General features: G+C 36.5%; 1 protein-coding gene across 4 annotated transcripts in view; it reads left to right on the forward strand.

Annotated features, from left to right (window-relative positions):
• Positions 1-18,521, forward strand: part of LOC124308603 (hemicentin-2-like) — a 162,407-nt gene that overhangs the window by 70,661 nt on the left and 73,225 nt on the right. For all 4 annotated transcript variants that reach the window (XM_046771442.1, XM_046771443.1, XM_046771440.1 and 1 more), the window contains one exon: positions 11,728-11,838. In XM_046771442.1, coding sequence (XP_046627398.1) covers positions 11,728-11,838 — 111 coding nt within the window. The remainder of the gene's footprint in view (positions 1-11,727; positions 11,839-18,521) is intronic.

Raw genomic sequence — 18,521 nt, forward strand, 5'->3', positions numbered from 1 at the left:
AGATATTGTTCTGCACATGGGTATATATTGTCTAAAAGTGTCTCCCAATAACTGTGTATGCATTCGCGCGTTTGTGTGTGTGTATATATTTATAACAAATATGCCCGCGATATTTTTTTCTCTGAATTTTCTTTCTCTCTCTCTCTCTCTCTTTCTCTTTCTCTTTCTCTTTCTTGTACTCAAGGTGTATCAATCACTGTCCCATTGCTCCTGGAACGGTGGAAATGGATAGCCACTGTAAATCTAGTCGTGCCAGTTATCCGGTACCACTTTGTTTCCAGTGTCTCGAAATTAGAAGAGGCACACTTTTTTCTCTCACGTCCATTCGTCAAATGTCATCTGTGTCTCGGTTTCGATCATAGCCCGACATTCGCAGTCCATATTTCAATCCCGGGACAAGTTATGAAAGGATTATTTCATGCATTGAGAATGAATTTTTTTTATACACTCATCATAAAAATAGACGGGAATCGAATGATCTCAAAAATAAGTGCATTTTCTTAACGATCGTCTGACGACGTTTCAAAAGCTCGAGTGATTTTTCAACTAACATGGAAGGTATCCCAAGTATCGATCTTTCCGATTTGATTTCTATTGTGATATATTATGATAGACTAAAAACTAAGCGACAAGGTATTTTTATTTTATTTTTTTTTATCTGTCATTAAACATTTGAAAAGGGTGATACCACCCTCGAAAGTAAGGCATGTCACTGGGCGATTTGGCAGTTTCATTTTTTTTTTTCTCTCAATTGAAAAAATTGCATTTTTCAATTCTCGTTATGAGAAAACTTATCCAGTTGGATTGGTTTGAAAAATATTATTTTCTTGTGGACGAAACTGACAAATCGCTCGTTGATATTCGTTACTTTGGAGGGTGGTTTCACCCTCTTAAACTGTTTGACGGCAGATCAAAAAAAAAAAAAAAAATACGTGTCGCTTAATATTTAGTCTACTGCAACGTATTACAAAAGAAATCAAATCGGAGAGATCGACATGCACTGAGAGAAATTTTTATTTCCGATTACTGCTCAGTCCTTAACTATTTTCATTTCTTACCACAATCGAAAAAAATAGTTCTAGGTAGAAAATGAAAATTGGTTTCTTAGCTGTTACCGGAAAGACCAGTATCCGTTACTATTCTCTCTCATTACGATCACTGTTGCTAGATTTTCTTGCAACTGTTGCGAAAATTTAATGCTAACGCGAAAGAATAAATTCACGTTAAAGTCTTGTTTAACTAAAAAAGTAGAGAAAGGTTTCCAATGCTCGGAATTTCTCACTAATATGGCCGTTCAAGATCGAAACTTTACCAAACTACGAGAGGCTTTGAAACTGGCAGTTCTTTCCGAGCACCGTAATGGCGCGATTTCGAGGCAGAACCAGTCGGAAGGACCTTTCGCCATCTTTGGCGAATCGCCGAAGGGCCGAATCTTGAGTCGATTATTTCACCTCAGTAAGAAGGCTGCGGCGGTACGCGTCCCGAACGTAAACCAGCATTAAACCCGACTATCCCCATTTCTGTCCCATTTCTCGACCATTTCGAAGGCTTCTGCCACCGCAGATAGGAAAGCGGACATTCCCAATGCCCGGCTCTGGTTCCTTGGGGCTAAATTTCGGGGATATTCCATTACTCCTTGGCTATCGTCCCCTCGCCCTAGGCAGGGGGAGGTGGAGGTATTGTAGGTACCTACCTAACCAACCGGCCTTCGGACGTAACATGCGTATTCAACCGCGTGAATTGACCCGCTACGTCTAGGACAATTACTATAGCTCAGGCGTTACGCAACGCGTTGTCCTCCTGCCTTTCCGACGTGCAGAACCCAAATCCCCCATTTCGACGTGATCATTCTCTCAGTTGACGTCGGTTTTTAAACATATTTTGAAAAAATGACCCAACAGAAATTTAACGAAATGATAGACATGGGCGAAAAAGGCTGCTTTGTTCGCAGATCGATGTTTTTGAGAAGGACACGGTGTGTCCTTTACTTCTGAAACCAAAAATGACGTCAGTTTTGAAATATTATTCAGAAAATCATTTGAATTAGTGATTAAACTTTACCACACAAGGACGAACGAATTATTCTTTTTTTTTTTCTTCCTTTCTTTCTAAAACCGAAAATGACCAAAATTTTGGAACATGTTTGAGGAAATACTCCAAAACACACTCAAAACTTTACTGAAAAGTTTAAGGTAGAATTTTTTTCCAACCGTAGATGATAACAATCGTGTAAAGAGCAATGTGTCTTCTATTCTCAAAATAGAAATACATAAAAAAAACATACGTGCTTTGATGATTTTCCATAAACGTCAATGTAAAAAGTCGTGTTATTCAATATATTTCAAAATTTACTGGATTCTACTGATAAAATTGAAAAATTGAACCAAAATATAATCGAATTGAACAAGCAAGCACAATTCAACTCGTGCAAGAAACTAATTAAAATTAAATTTTATAAAAAAGGCAATAAAACAAACGAAAACCGATCAAGATTTTGCCGATTACACGTCGATGAATACTTTCAGCGTTGGAAGGGAAGTACAGTTATAGCTTTATGGAAAACAAACAAGATGTGTGCGTGCGTTTTTTTTTTATTTTTTTTTCCATTTTTCACGTCACAAGTGCCCGGTTATCTTCGGTAGTTTAGAAGTTATCGGCTTCTTAAGTCTGGTAAAAAAGTCGTGAAACAAACCCGCGCCTTTGCGTATATTTTTTATGTCCCCTTACGTCCAGATATAAACTGAAAATGCGTTACACAGATAACAACCATTTCAGACATTCGCCGAGTATAACCATCACACTCGCTTCTTATGGGCGAGAAAACGCGCCATCTTGGTAGAATGTTGCACCGCTGCACCTGGCACTCGGAGCTTAAGGTCCGTTTTCAATTTTATCCTTACTATATCTCGGTATAACTAAAATCAAACAGTCATAAGATCTAACAAAATTAATTTACGAACATGACGGATCGACGGAAACGGACTTTTGCGTTTTTGAATTCATGGGTGTTGAACTTTGTTTCTTTTCTTTTTTTTTCTTTCTTATCGTCATTGAAGAGATTTTTCAGCAAACTCGAGTTTTGTTTTCTGGAGCTTGAAACGAATCAACACCATTTGAGTTTTTCTAACTTTTATTAAATTTGTCCAATTTTCATAACGATATAAACTTTTCTGCGAATTTTCGCGGTGGCGACGATAAGTCTCTCTCTCTCTTTTTTTGTCTCTCTCTCTCTCTCTCTCTCTTTCTCGAACCTACGGGATGACACGAAAGTTCAATTATTTTTATCCGAGTTACGGAGTTGGCCATACCGAAGGGATGATGAAACAACGTTTGTTTTGAATTAAGGGAAGTATAAAGTAAATTTGACCACACACTTCATCAAATTAATTTCCAGGTCACATCGCGTGTAATATCTTTCGCGTTGTAGATTTCACAACGTTGGAAAATCGCAGAGCCATACATCATGTATACGTATATACTTGCTTGTCTGCCGTTCCTCGAATTTACGATCTGAAACGAATTATTTTTCACTCAGCAATGTAAACAGCTGATACATATTTTCGAAACAGCAAACCAGACCATTTTCACCACACCTTCGTCCACAATGTAGGTTCTCACCTTCCTTCATATTTATTTTCAATTAAACTTCTCCTACCGTTGACGAAATCGAACTTCGTTCCGTTCCCACGGGGAAAAACAAACATGGAAAAAGAAAACTGAAGTCAGGAATTTTTAGAGGAAATATTATCTTGAATCCTGCAGCATGAAGCTATCACCAAAAATTTATTATGGGATATTTGACGGTGGTTAAGGATGTACCATCTCAATCGGAAATGAATCTCATGGACGATATTTAACAATTTGTCATAAGAGAAAGAAAGGAAAACAATCATATGCAACAAAGGCGATGAGAAAATTAAATATTATTAATAATAATGGTAAAAATTTATCAATAAATTGTTGATACATTGTTCAACAAATTTTCAGGGAACGTTTTCTTTTGCCATGTGAAATGAATTTGTTGATTTTTCTGAATACACGTGAATTTTTAATGAATTTTTTCATTGTTTCGAAACTTTTAAATTTTGAATATTGAGGAAAAATTGTGAAATTTGGATACATTTTCGTAAATACAGCCTTTACAAATTTTCTAAAATCAATGAATTTATTTCACATGACAAAAGAAAACATTACTTGAAAATTGGTGAAACAATATTTTGTGTCAACAATTTATCAACTTTGTGGCATTATTATTATTCAAACTTAATTTACTTATCGCCTTTATTGCGGTTGATTTTTTTATAGTTATCTCTCTTATCACAAAGTATTCAATATTGTCGAAGATACTCACTTTTGGTTTATCGTGAGAATATTTAGCCATTACATCGTTAACAAAGTAAGAAATGTCAACACTTGAGAAGAAAAGGTTCGCGAAAACTATTAATTTCAACAAGATCTGTGTTTTCCCTTGTTGAGAAACGTTATCATTCGTAGCTTTTGCAATTTCTCCAGATACCATTTTGCCGTTTCCCTTGTGAGCTGTATTTCACCCCACTTGAATACTCCGAACTTCTTTTTAGCTTTGTTGTTTAATTCGTCGAAAATTTACTGTCGCCAGTTTTGTAGATACCTACATCGTTTAAACTTTACAATTCTTGGGTCTCATGGGGAAAAGCACAAGTGTTTCTATAATTTTCCCCTATAACGCCGAGTACAAGTATATATGTTACATACGACGATATTATACGGGAGATTTATTCACGCGAAAACTTTGGGAAAAGTTTTTGTCACGGGCGTAATTATTGCTTCATAAAACTATTTACGAGGTTGAATGAGGTTCCTCTGAAACTCTATATCTATATGAAATTTTCGTTATGTGCCACAGCGCTCAAACGTGCGGACAGATTTATTGCCAAAGTTTCTCCATTTGAAACTGTATTCCCTCCAATCGATTCCTTATTCCTTTGCTCAGCGATTCCCTATGCGTATTATAATTCATACCCGTGAATCCCGCATCGTTCGGTAAAAGCGTCACATTTACTAATTATTAAAAAAAAATTAAAATTCTCCGTTATTTTTCACTTTTAGAAGGCGTAGAATTTTTTTTTTTCTACCAATTTCTTTCTCCTTTTCTACGAAATTTTTCCGCACTTTAAACAAAAGTCATATTACTGGTAATTATTGTAATAACAATAAGCTGAACCCAGAATTCAACCAAACTGTATGCGGAATTAGATTTTGAGATGAAACGTCGGAGAAAATTATATCCATAATTTTTAAAGGGGTTTAAATTGTTTTACGATTGAGGGAAATTTTAGGAAACTTTGACGAGTGAAAAGATTCGGTTACTGAACCCGGAAAAAGTAGTAAAATTGGCTGAACGAAATAAAATATAGCACAAAAAGTGGGTCGGTTGGTTACAAAAAAATACGGAAACTGTACAGCATGAATGTTGAAAAATACGAATCCCAATTGATTAAAAATACAATCAAACTTGCATTCAAAGACCCGCGGGTGTGGTTATACCTCGGAAAAAAATCGCCGGAGGATTTAAATTGTGTATCGTAAATGTAACACTGGTGGCAGCGGTGGGATACGATCCCACGGCTACGAAGAGACCATATCCGGAAAACGATATCGAGTATTTAAATTGTCTGTTGAAAATAACATACCATCAAATCGAATCTCGATTCCTCTCTGAGTTGAAAGCGTTGAACGAATTCAAGAGCAATATTTTCATAAAAAGGATAACTAGACGCAATCTTATCAAGCCTTGACGTTTCGTTAAATTACAAATTGCTATCATCGATTCTATAACTGCAGAAACTAAAATCAGTTATCGGTAGAAAAAATTATGATTCATACTTTCAGTGAGTCGTTTTGCTAATTCTAGATAATAATTAGTTATATATTGTTGTTGTTATTATTATTATAACTGTTAAAAAATTAACCATGATAAGCTCAATTGGGACGATTTTTCGGAAAAATGTTGACGTTTTCACCGCTGTAACTCTTTACACGTTAGGCCTACAAAAAAAAGTGTTGTTTGAAGAAGTAAACGTGGAAAGTTGCCCTTCTTCAAATTTTTACCAGACACTTTTATCGTAGAATCAACCGTTGTGGACTTATTTTGAGAAAATACATTTTTTTGTACTTTTAATACAAGATGGTGGATCCCCCCCTCCCCCCAAAGTCAAAAATTTGGATTTTTTATCGGGCCCTGAAACTGAATAACATAAATCAAAATCATCTCTACCCCACCTTTTGTGGGGCAAAGGCCCTTTTTAGTCCCTATTGACTGGGATGACTCCTACAAAGGCTGTAATTATTATTCCCGAAGACGAGGACTTTATCGACCGAGGATTTGAACGAAAATATACTGAAGAATACTTGATTTATCGAGAATTTGAACGAAAACGTACTAAGAAATACTTTATTCACCTATAAATTGAACGAAAATATACTGAAAATACTTTATCAAACGAGGATTTCAACGAAAGTATGCTGAAAATACTTTATTGACCGAGAATTTGAACGAAAATATACTAAAAAAGACTTTATTGACCGAGAATTTGAAAGAAAAAATAGTGAAAAATACTTTATCGAGAGAGGATTTGAAGGAAATTATACCGAAAAATACTATATTCCCTTTCCAATTTCGCGGAAGCAGAGGCGCCGTTTCACCCGCATGAGCGTCTTTCCTCCCTAAGAAAATCCTCGGGGCGGCAAAGGGACTGCGGGTGAATCACCCTGGTGCTCTTGTGTCAGGGAGATAGGGCGGCCAGTAGCACAGAAGCATTTGTCACTGGATCTTCCGCGAGGATGCTCTTCTCCTCAGGACGGATCAGGCCGTTGCCTGGAAGTGATCCTGCCAGGCCGAGAAAAGCTCCGAGTAGTCCTTGGGTCACTCGGGGCGACGATTTCAACTCCAAGAGGGGTTAACGATTTTCTCTGAGGAATCGTTTTCCCGCAAAATTCGGTGAAATTGTTCGAATGTCCTTTTTAGATCCTTCCCGGGAATCCCGAGAATTGATTTTAATTCTCCTGCTAGGACGGAATGAATGCTTCTATTCAACGTTTCCGGGGTTACGATATCTCGGAAGTATAAATCAGCGGGTCTTCAACTTGACTACAAAATAATGTGGCAACTAAAACAGAATGAAAATGTTTCTCGAGGGAATATGAAATTCCACATCGGATGCAACCCGGGCATAATAACAAGAGAGCTTAATTAGCTCACAAGATGCAATATTTCAAAGGCTTTCTGCAACGCGGTAAGTCGGATAGAAAAGTAGAGTACTTTTGTTTAACATTAGAAAGTTCCTGGTATGATTTCCAGAGAGAAATTGTTAAATGAAGAAAATATACGTACTGCAATCGCTTTGGAGAATTTATGTCTTGATGAAATTTTCAAACAACTTTCTTCATAATTCCATGCGATTCTGATACAACTTTTAGCGGAACAATAGAAAATGAGAAAATATCACCGTAACAACTTTGTATACATATACATTATACATCGTACATTGAACAATAGTTTATTCATCTGACTAAGATTTTTTGCTGGGGGTAAATAATTGGAAATAGGGATATAAAATTCAAAACGAAGCAGCGATTAATCATATTTTCTACGCCGAGTGATTTTTCTCCTTCCGTGTCGAGAAAAAAAATTCCAGACGCGACTTTTCCGAATATCACTAGTCGATAAATATGACTCTTTGCGAATTTGTGGGTGAAACAGTTTTTTTTTTTTTTTACAACTGATCGAAATCACGAGTGGTAAAAATTGAGAAAAAAAAAACTGATTTCATCTACCCACAATTTGTACATATTTTTACGTAAAGACGGTAAGCCAGAGATGAAATTTAATAGATTTTGGGTGAAGTTAGAGCTTTCAAACTTTCGAGTAATCGTATAACTTGGACCGAACAGCATCAACGCTTGATTTATGCAAACTCGGCGAAGATGAGCGCACTTTAGTTGAAGTTAGCTCAACATGTTTCGGGTGGTAAGTAAATTCGATTGGTACTTTGGAATCGTATCGATCGGTTGTCGTCTCACAGTTATTTCCGTAACAATTAATACCGACAACAATGGCCGTGTGATAAAATTTAATAACCATACGGTACCGTATTGAGTATACATAAAAGTGTGAGTAAAAAATTTTTTATCGATAAATTCGGGAACGCGAAGGATACTCTGGGATTTTTTACTACACTGGTGGTTATAATAATAACTGGTCAATTCTCTTAGTAGTCATATTTACTGCTGAAATAACAATACTTGTTGGCTTTTACGGTCAATTAATGGGAACAGATTAAAACACTTTAACAAAAGAGAGGGAAAATCCGACATGAATCAGGCTAGGAAACTGTTAGCGAGCCGTTTACACGTTCAAACCTTACCAGATACGCGGGCTAAAGGAAATAAATCTAATCAACCACTAATCGTGGTTTTCCTTAACTTGACTTAACGAGATGCCGTAGCCTGACAACATTATTCTCTGGTAATATAGGAGGCTGGATCCTATTAGCAATATGTTTTCAACTGCGAACCGTTCTCCTTTATACACCGAGCACCAGCCAGCAACATCGCAACTGGAATTTTAATTATTCGAAACAAGAGAAAACGTTACGTTACGGGAAATGATATCCTGGATGTGCTGTAAAATTTCATACTTTGATAACACAGGTCTGCAACCAAAAAAACTGCACAGATCTTTTTTTTTTTTTACATCGTTTCTTACAGATTTTTAGTCACTGCAACCGGGGAAACTACTCTAAAAATTATATCAAGTAGGGTTTTTTTCTTGAACTCGTGTTCGTAGTTTCATTCAGAGTGAAACTAACGTTCACCTTGAAAGGTGGTATTCTGTTATTGATTTTAAAAATCCTATGCAAAAGTGATTTCTTACTTCCGTTTAGTATGTATTAGAGTGAGACTTGAAAATGAATACAAACAGAGAAACAGAAAATGGAAAGCGAAAAGAATGAGCACAGAAAAGAATGTTAAGTACATTTCATGAAGCGATTATTTGTTTAATTTTATAAGAAACATCGTTTGGTTCATTGTAATGAAATGGTGGTTTCTTTCATTATTGTTACTTGTTTTTTATGCAAACATCTTGTATTTTGAAAAAATAATTCACGCGATGGAAGGAAATGGAAGTGATTTTTGGATTCAGCACAATTGTGAACGTAATATTTACCAAAAACATCCCATGCAGCTGAAGTGAAATACATTTTTCCAGACCTACGTAATTTCTCATCCGTTACAACAAACTCCTCGAGTCAAACTTGAAATTAACACTGAGCCTGATTCCAGCGCACGGAACATATTACACTTCCATCATATCATAATCTTCAATGTCAATTTATTGAACAAACTAGGCGATATTGGACACCGCGATTAAGCTCAATATAATTGATTGAAATACTGTTACCCTTATCAGATTTAAGCTTTGGCTTAAATTATACCTTGAGCGGTGAACTAAGCTGGGTATAATTCAATTCGGTTGCCGGAAACGTTTCATCCGTGGCAGCGGTGGGATAGAAACAAAGCAATTTTTTTTTTTTGTTTTTAACGACTACTGGATCAATTTCAGTCGATGAAGATAAAACTAGGTTTTCTCGTCACAGATATGAATTCAAGGATATGGGTTTTGCGGTTCGAAAACTTCATAAGCACGCACGGAGAGAGGGGAAAATACGATGCTCCGAAACAATTCAAGGATGGTGAAGAGAGCGAGGAGAAGAAATGCGGAATCCTTTCATTCAGTCATAGTGCTCTGACCCAGAGCAATAGAAAAATAGATTCCCCGGACTGTCGGACCGCTGTGTCGCGTCCGGTGTATCACGCAGAGTCTCATAAACATGCTGGCAATCCGAAGTTGGCTCGGTCCTGACTCCCAAACCCCGCCGGATTCCTCCGAGAAAACAAGATCAAAAATATCCTACCACCCTTTTACCCCCTGAGGATTCCTCGGTTATCCTCCACTGTTAGCTGCTACTAGCAAAGTGCTGCAGTTTTCGTCGTAGTATCGCTTTGGCAGGGAATTGATTCCGCTCGGGTAAAACCATGCCAAGTGATTCGAAAAGGAGGAGAAAAATGTTCGCTGATTTTCCTACCGAGAGAAAATTGAAAACCTAATTTTTCCACGATTTAATCACGTCTGTGAATGTTTCAAAATTCTTGTATACCAAGTTGAAATTTGATCAAACATTATCTCGAAATCTCGTTATTATACAATAATATATACAATAAAAAAAAAAAAAAAAAAAAAACAAACAAACAAACAAATGCCGGCTTAAGGGAGAGATCAACTTTTTTTTTCTTGGTTAAATTAGTCAGTTTTTTCTTATTTTCTTAGTGAAAAAACTATACAACGGATCAATGCGAAATTTGGCATGTGGATTTATTCATCTCTCATCTATTCGGAAATAGATTAAAAATCATTTTCCATCATCCTTCCAAAAATACGCTTTCCACCCCCCTCGACCTGCGATGATCCCCAGTTGACGCTGTGCATGATTTGAGTCTTCTCATTGATCCTGTAACAAAAACCCAAGAACAATTTAGTTTACACACGTGTAGCTATCGTTTGACGAAAAAAAAGCAACACGTTGTATGTGTTCTTGATTTTTTACAAAAAGATCGAACCATTTTTTTTTTTTGGATCAATCGATATTTTCAATTCAAAACATCATTGTGAGTAGATAAGAAATAAATAAATCCACATGGCAAAGTTTGCATTCATCCGTTGCGTAATTTCTTCACCGGAAAATAGAGAGAGAAAAAAGACAAGCTTAGCGAAAGCAAAAGGAAATCACGTCCTTGATTATTCGCGAAATTCAAAACACGTGTGATATTTTTGGTAGTTCAAGTTTTTAGTACAGATCTGAGATTAAATATTGGAAAAAATGTGTTAAAAAAATTTAGTGAAATTTAAAAAGCCTTGACTTGAATTTCTGACCAACGGAAATATTCATCTTTTGAATATTGTACAGTTTTCAACTAGTCATGGGATTCAATCTATGCGGATATTACAAGTCACAGTTTTCCGAACCACAATCCTGGCGGAAAACTCTTGGAGAAATTCTTTTGCAGCTCGTTGTTCAGGGGAGCAAGAAGCATGTCGAGAATCACGTAGGTGGGAAGTGGCATCCTATCCATTCGCCCTACAGATATTTCCGTGCATTCTATAACGTTTGGAATTCCTCTAGGGAGCCAATACTTGGATAGATCGAACGCTCGTGGACGTTGTGAGGCAAACTATTTGCGATTCAAAATCGCGGAGTGCAGCGTTTTCACTAGGAAAAGTAGCCCAAGATTTCCGGAAGGAAAGTTTTTGCCCGCTGTCACGAATCGTCGCGGTGCTTTTCATTTTTATACTTGTACATTTAAAGAGAAACTGTCCGCAATGCGAATTCAGTGTCACGAAAATAGTCGTGGAAGTTTCAGCTTCTCGAATTTCGATGACTTATTTGGAATCATGAAAGCTCGGCGATGTGTGAATGTTTTTTTGTAATTCTAATTCAGGTGAAGAAGACATTTGTGATTTTTTGATTTTTTTTGAGACAATCTAATTTTATATCGACGATTCACGAATCTGGCTTTCATCACTAGAGGGTGTAGAATTATTTTCAATCATGATTGCACTTCGATCCTGTTTTCGAAAATCACTATATAAATCCGGATATCATTTTTTGTTTTTTCTTTTTGTTTCAGTTCCACCGTCGAAGCCGATAATCTACGATGCGAAGAGACGTGACATGAGCAAGCTACTCGAGGCTTACGCGGAGGGCGCTAATCTGACTCTGGTCTGCGAAGTTCACGGAGGTAAGGAAGCGTTTTTTTTTTTTTTCTTCCGCTCTTATCAGGAATTTTCGTCCTTGGAGAATAAATCCTTATCCAAATTAAAAGGGGAGGGGGTGTTACTGCTTGGAAGATCTAAAATCATACCCATTTGTAGGAGTTTTTTCTTTAAAGAAAATGAAAACATTTGAATGTACAAAGAGACAAAAAAACTTTTGAAAATAAGTATGAACTTGGATTTAAATAAAATCCATACCGAGTGATAGATGATTAGTGGTGTGAAAAAAGGATGTACGAATTGGTGAATTAATTTATAAAACGGCTTGGAGATTATTCCGAGAACCTTGAAGCGAAGGATTTCAGGCATCACAGAGTCACGGAGTATTGCCACTAATTACTCAAGCGGGTAATTATGCCCGAGGCGCCATTAGTGGAAATGCCAGCTGCCGGGATGTGGGAGGTGGCAGAGCGTTTCGATAGATGTTTCGATGCTCCTGGCTCAGAGGGATGAAAATAATCGGGGCGAAGCCCAGGCTGGTATTTTCAAAAGCCATTTATGTGAGAGCTAAGGAATCCGTCACACTCGATCAATTTACTCGTACAATAATTTCATATTTTTAACCTTCGTATTCACGCGTCAGATGCCGTAACTAATAACAAAGAGTGCTCTTATGGTCGCTGTGCGGTGCAGCGAGTGACATTCGTGTCAGTATTTTCCGGAGACACGGGATGGATGAAAAAAAAGAAAAAGAATTCTAAAAAAATGTTTTCTCGTCGATATTCAAGCAACAGAATAGAAGCAACACGAATTTTTACGATTATGCCACGTTTTTATTCCTAACCGAAGTCATCCGTCAGGTTGATCGAGGTTTTATCATAAAGGAAATATCATCGAGTCATTCTGCATGGAAATTCATTCGAGTTGGGTTAAATTATTCGATTACACTTACATTTTTCCTTATAAATAATTCAAGATCGTTGAGAGATTATTCGCTATGCATAGACGTGCGCTGATTACAATTACGATGGTCATAAATTGATAACAATGATTACAGGGATTAGAGAAAGTTTGCAAAGATTGTAAAGATTGTCAGTTGTTCCGAGAATTACACAGATTACAAACGATTACAGAGATTTCAAGGATTATAAAAAATTGCAAAGTCTACAAACGGTTACAGAGATTGCAAAAAAAAATAAATAAATGAAAATTACACGCATTGCAAATATTACAAAGATTACTGGAGATTACGAGAGTGATACAAATATTACAAAGATTACTGGAGATTAAAAATATCACATATGATTGTAAAGAGATTACAGAAAAGATAACAAAGAATATATCGAAGATTTGAGCGAATACTGAAGAGTTCAAGGAACACAAAAGATTACAAATAATACATCAGATTATAGCGTACCTTTGAACAACAGATTACGAAATTAAGTAAACTCTTGAAGATCGTCAAAAGTTATTGTTGATCTTCCGCAACAGTTCATAACAATTTTTGAATCTGCAAACTCGATTCAAGTCACGTTGAAGTCATTCATCCGTAGGCACGTAGAGTTATTCAAAGTCTTTCAATATTACCTGACATTTTCAGGACTAATTGAAATTTGTACAGTTTTCCAACGTTTTATAAACGTTTGAAACATTACAAAATGATTACATCGTTTTGTCAAGTGATGTCCAATGGTTTCGCATAATATTTTCATCAGGCGTAAATGTCGATCGATGGATTAAAAAAAAAACAAAGAAAAAAAAATACACGGAACTAATTGAACAACAAGAAGTCGTTGAAAACTTTTCTCATTTTTCTCTCAAACCTTTTGAAAACGCATTAACTATTCTTCAAGGTTTGGTTCGAGATAATTTTCTGACGTTAATGATTCACGATTGAGTTCATATTGAATTGTCGTGTTAAAAATTCAGCAATTACTCACACGGGAGCGTAATTAAACTTACAAGTTAATTAAACGGACTCATTACGAACGGAATGCACTTTCTTTTTTTTTCTTTGATCATTGTGCGAAGTATTCAAAAAGTTAAAAACAATATGAATATATTATTGTATGGTGTACTAACTGATTATCGGTTTTTAATATTATTCCAAGTGTTTAAGTTTATTTCAAATTTTCGTTTTCTTTCATAAATGCAGAGTAACGATTGCGCGATGATGATGACGATGATGATGATAATAATACTTCAAGTCGAGTTTTTATCCTTCGCGAATGATCGAGTACTTTTTTTTTATGAGCGTCAAATATTTTACCACTCTGTTGAATAATCGATCTAACTATTTGAAAAAAAAATTTAAAAAAAAATAATCGAATCTATGAATTTAGAGAAAAATGCAATTTGAAGTGTTCAATTATATTGTATAATTAAAACGTGTCGAGGGCCAGCGTGTTTTCATTAATTTCGCGTAACTGCGTTAAGCGTTGGTTGAATTACGACTAAAATCGTAACGATTCTTGTCAGGAAAACAAAGCGAAGCTGCGACGACTGACTTCGTTACCTCAGGCTGACGAGGTGGGAATTTTCCGTAACGTTACAGAGAATCCTGTGGTAAAGTTTTGCGCGTGTTTCATCGCGGGGTACGTAACGAAGCTTTGCGAATTGCATCGTGGCACGAGCATACATGCATGCATGTGTATAATAAGCGGAGAGGCATGCCAGGCGTCATTTCCACCGGTTGCCTTGCCGCATCATCTGCATTTGCAAATTCGCAAACGCGTTTAAAACTCCGACGTGCATTGTGTTGCCCGGATTGTCAGAGGTTGTATAACAAACCCGAGACAAATTCGTGCACCCATTAGCGTCGTTCAACTTCAGACCTAAGAGACAAAGTCTCGCTTCGGTATACAAACTCGAACGAGCATTTTGCACTTTACCCAAAACTAACCTGTCGAATCTATGGTCTTGAAAGGACCTGTTTATTGAGAAAAAAATTCACTCGTTTGGTAAAATTTTTAGATCAATATTAAAAGGTGTCGCTGGACATTTGAAATTTTCCATTTAAACAACGGGCAGAGAATTTTTTTTTCGGTAAAAATGATATAACTTTTGAACCGTTTGAGATAAAAAAAATTTCAAGGCATGTCCTTGTAGGGCATTAAGTTCTCTGAAAAAAAGACCCACGAGTTGATTTTCTAGACTCAAAAATTCGCACACTTACCGGTCGTGAAAGTCGAAGAAAAGCAGGAATATGCGGTTTTAGGGTTCTACACAATTGTCTATAGTATTATAAAGTAAAAAAAATGAAATGCATTATGCGTTCCTGTATTTATTGACTTTCAATACCGTCAAACATCACTCTTTAAAATGATAAATATGAAGAATTATTTTTTCTCCATATAAATAAATATTCGTGTGATAAATTGGCAACGCTGATCATCGTACCGAAATAACCAGACAAACAAAAGTATTTGTCACTTAATTTTTCCAGTAATGATTTGCAAAATCTATTAGTAATTTTATTAATTTTTTTTTTGTGCATTTGAGCATGTAATTCTAGTTGATTGCCCTGGACATGATTGGAGTCTGATTAACTGTTCCTTTTTTCTGAATTTCAATTTCATTCATGCCAATGCAAGTATTCTTCAGCAATTTTCAATCGTTTTTATTCCCATTCTTCTACGGATTATATTTTAGAAAATTTCATTGTAAAATGAGAATTTTGCTTCTCTATTATTGATCTGCAACACCGAAAAACTTTATCATATATTATTATACTCCGTAGGTCGAGAAGCCTTTCTTACATTCTTCCGGTCAACCTTCCACCACCCCCGAATGCAAATTAGCGTCATACTCGAGGGTGCGATCGCCCTTCAAGTCCGGTTTCGACCGATATGTTAAGAGTCCCGTGAAATCCCGAGGGTGCTATGAAAGTCTCTCCTAATCTCATTTCATCTCATCAAGTTTCATTAACTACCCGGGTCAGCCATCGTGTATATGTAAAATCGCGCGAAATACTCTGAAATTTGTTGCTCCGAAAATTGTTACGGAGCCGTTTAAAATCGGCGAGCTAAAGAAGTCTCTGTGAACGATGTTATTCTTGAAAACATGCGAATGAAATAAATTTGTTGAATATCTTGTGAAATACCACAGAACTTTAAAGCAAGATTGTGAAAATTTTACAGCATCAATCAAATCTTTATTGGACTTGTAAAGTTTGTCGATGTCTAAGCAAAACTCGTTGATCACCTTTTTTGAATGATTCTAAAATCTTGCGAAATCCTTGTAAAAATTATTCGGAAAAAATTCGACATTTGAATGAAATCATTTAGCTTAGGATATTTTTGAGATTCGTTGAATGCCAGGAAATTTGAAGCATGAGATATTATGCGGTATTCCTATCCTACATACGAGAATAAGAGAAGAACAAGAGTGCTAAAATATTTTACAGATGAATAACTTATGCAGAGATGAAACTTTAAACTAAAATGTAAGTCCAGGAAAGAAAAGGTCATAAAACACATGTCAATTAAACTTTTCCAAAATTACTGTCCAACTACCTTAACGAAGTAACAATAAATTGTGCTATCATAAAGTCGGAGATTATTTCCGCGGTCTCATATTTCCCGCAAATGCGAGAGAAAAATCCTGCTTTTTTCCCGCATAAGAGGAAAAAAAGTTACAAGGGAATAATGTGCGGTTTTCGTCCCGCTTTTCACACTTCGCGAAATTTTTAGTTTCTGTTACCGCTCAGTCCTTGATTATTTTCATTTTATACCACAATCGAAAAATATAGTTCCAGGTAGAAAATGAAAATTAGTTTTCCAGCTGTTACCGGAAAGTCTAGTATCCGTTACTATTCTTTCTCATTACGATCACCGTTGCTATATTTTCTCGCAAGCGCAAAATGGTTACGCGTACCTCGTTTTTCGCAAATCCAACGATATTCAAACACTTTCTTCAACGATACCTTCCATACCGAATTTTTCTAGTTACTGTAACAGATGAAATTTTTCTCAGTGCAGGTAAAAGAAAGTAAAATTTTTGGTCGACTCGGGAGTAAAAGCAACAAGTTTTGACACTGATGATGTTGAAATTTCAACGACACCTCAAACTGGCTGCAGCTCAGATTCGGATAGATGGGATCCATGCGAATGGATAGGTCCTCATTTTGAGGTGGTAATTAACGAGGGGGCGGGAAAGCAGACGGTTACCGCGTTCCGGGCTGCCGTCGAAACTGACGAATCCCTGCTGTTCATACAGGACCGAAAGCTGCGCTAACGTAACGCGATGCAGCTGCAGCAGCAAATTCTACCTTGTCGTTCATCCTAATTACACTCGGAATACTCTGGCTGTTTTAATGAGCAACGTTCACGCGATAATGTTTACCTACGCTCGAAAGTGAACCACCCGCATCTCAGATTCTGCTAGTAGTTTAAGGGCTAACGCAACTCTAACGGCCGAAAAAAGGGCCCAAAGATGACGATTTGTTTTAGGAGTATGGAGAAAGGAATAGGATTTATTTTCAGACGGTTTGTTCAACGCGTATTGAAGTACGAGGAAAAGAAAAATTTATTACCATTTTTTTGCAAAATTGCGGCGACAGAGCCAATCTTTGAAATCGCTTTATTTTTAAACGGATTTCTCGTAAGGTATAAAATCTGGCACAAAAAACTAAAAAATTTTATAAATTATATACTGTTGCCTGTGGAACTACGTAGGGATTTTTTTTTTTTTTATTTCATAAAATTTTATAGAAATGTCGAATGTTTGAAAAATTGAATCTATTTTTGACCATAAAATAAACATTAAATAGAAAAGCTTTTTATTATAGAACCAGCAGGATATTTTTATTTTTTTTTGTTTGACCCGAAAATACTGTTTAAGCCAAAAGTAAAAAAATATCAAATTTTCCAAAATTCTTAAGTAGCGTTACCCCTCAATTAACACTGAGCTTGTTTCATTTTCTTATGATGTTTTTTGAATCGAGCTTTTCTCACGGATCAGTACAGAATTTTCTGCCTCGTTTTATCGTACTGTCCAGCAAATACGTCAACGTATCTCATTTCGCGAAAAATCAACTCTCCACATCCTGTCCTCTATTATACCATCTATCTGCCTTCGGATGAATCGATGTCGGGAATTCGTCGAAGAGTCGAAGATATTGCCGGAGATCAAAGCGAACAGCTGAAGAGCAGGCATTACTCAACGAAGGAGGAGATCGCATCGTAGAAGGATTTTAAGAGATTGAATTCGATGATCCATTTCCTCTTGTTATAAAGCTTTAAATTCCACATCTTTGGCTTTGAAGTCCCTTTTCCCGGTATCTCGTATATTACCATACCAATGTCGTATCCAGACGATGAAATATCAAATTCGAACAGTTTGTATCCTTCGTCTCTTCGGTTTTGGAAATAAAATCCTTTGCGAAATGATAAAAAAAAAAAAAAAAGAAATAAACGAAGTAAAACTCGAGTATAAATTTCATCGCTGAAATATGCTTCCGGAATTTCCCGAGTTCTCATACGACTCGGTATGCGGTGGTCCAAGTCGGTGGAAACTGATTCTCTCATTCCGTACGCGATTAATGGACTCGTTGGTTCGTGCGCTCAGCGGCAGGACGAGACAATCAGAGAGCATTCCTGCAGGATGCTTGAATTCGAGGTGATCACCAGACCGTGGTAATGCACCGGAGACAGAATATATAATTTGCCGGAAGATAACGCTCGACGCTTCGTCCACTCATTTTCCCATG

Source organism: Neodiprion virginianus, chromosome 7 (genome assembly GCF_021901495.1).
Source record: "Neodiprion virginianus isolate iyNeoVirg1 chromosome 7, iyNeoVirg1.1, whole genome shotgun sequence".
Taxonomy (NCBI): Eukaryota; Metazoa; Arthropoda; class Insecta; order Hymenoptera; family Diprionidae; genus Neodiprion; species Neodiprion virginianus.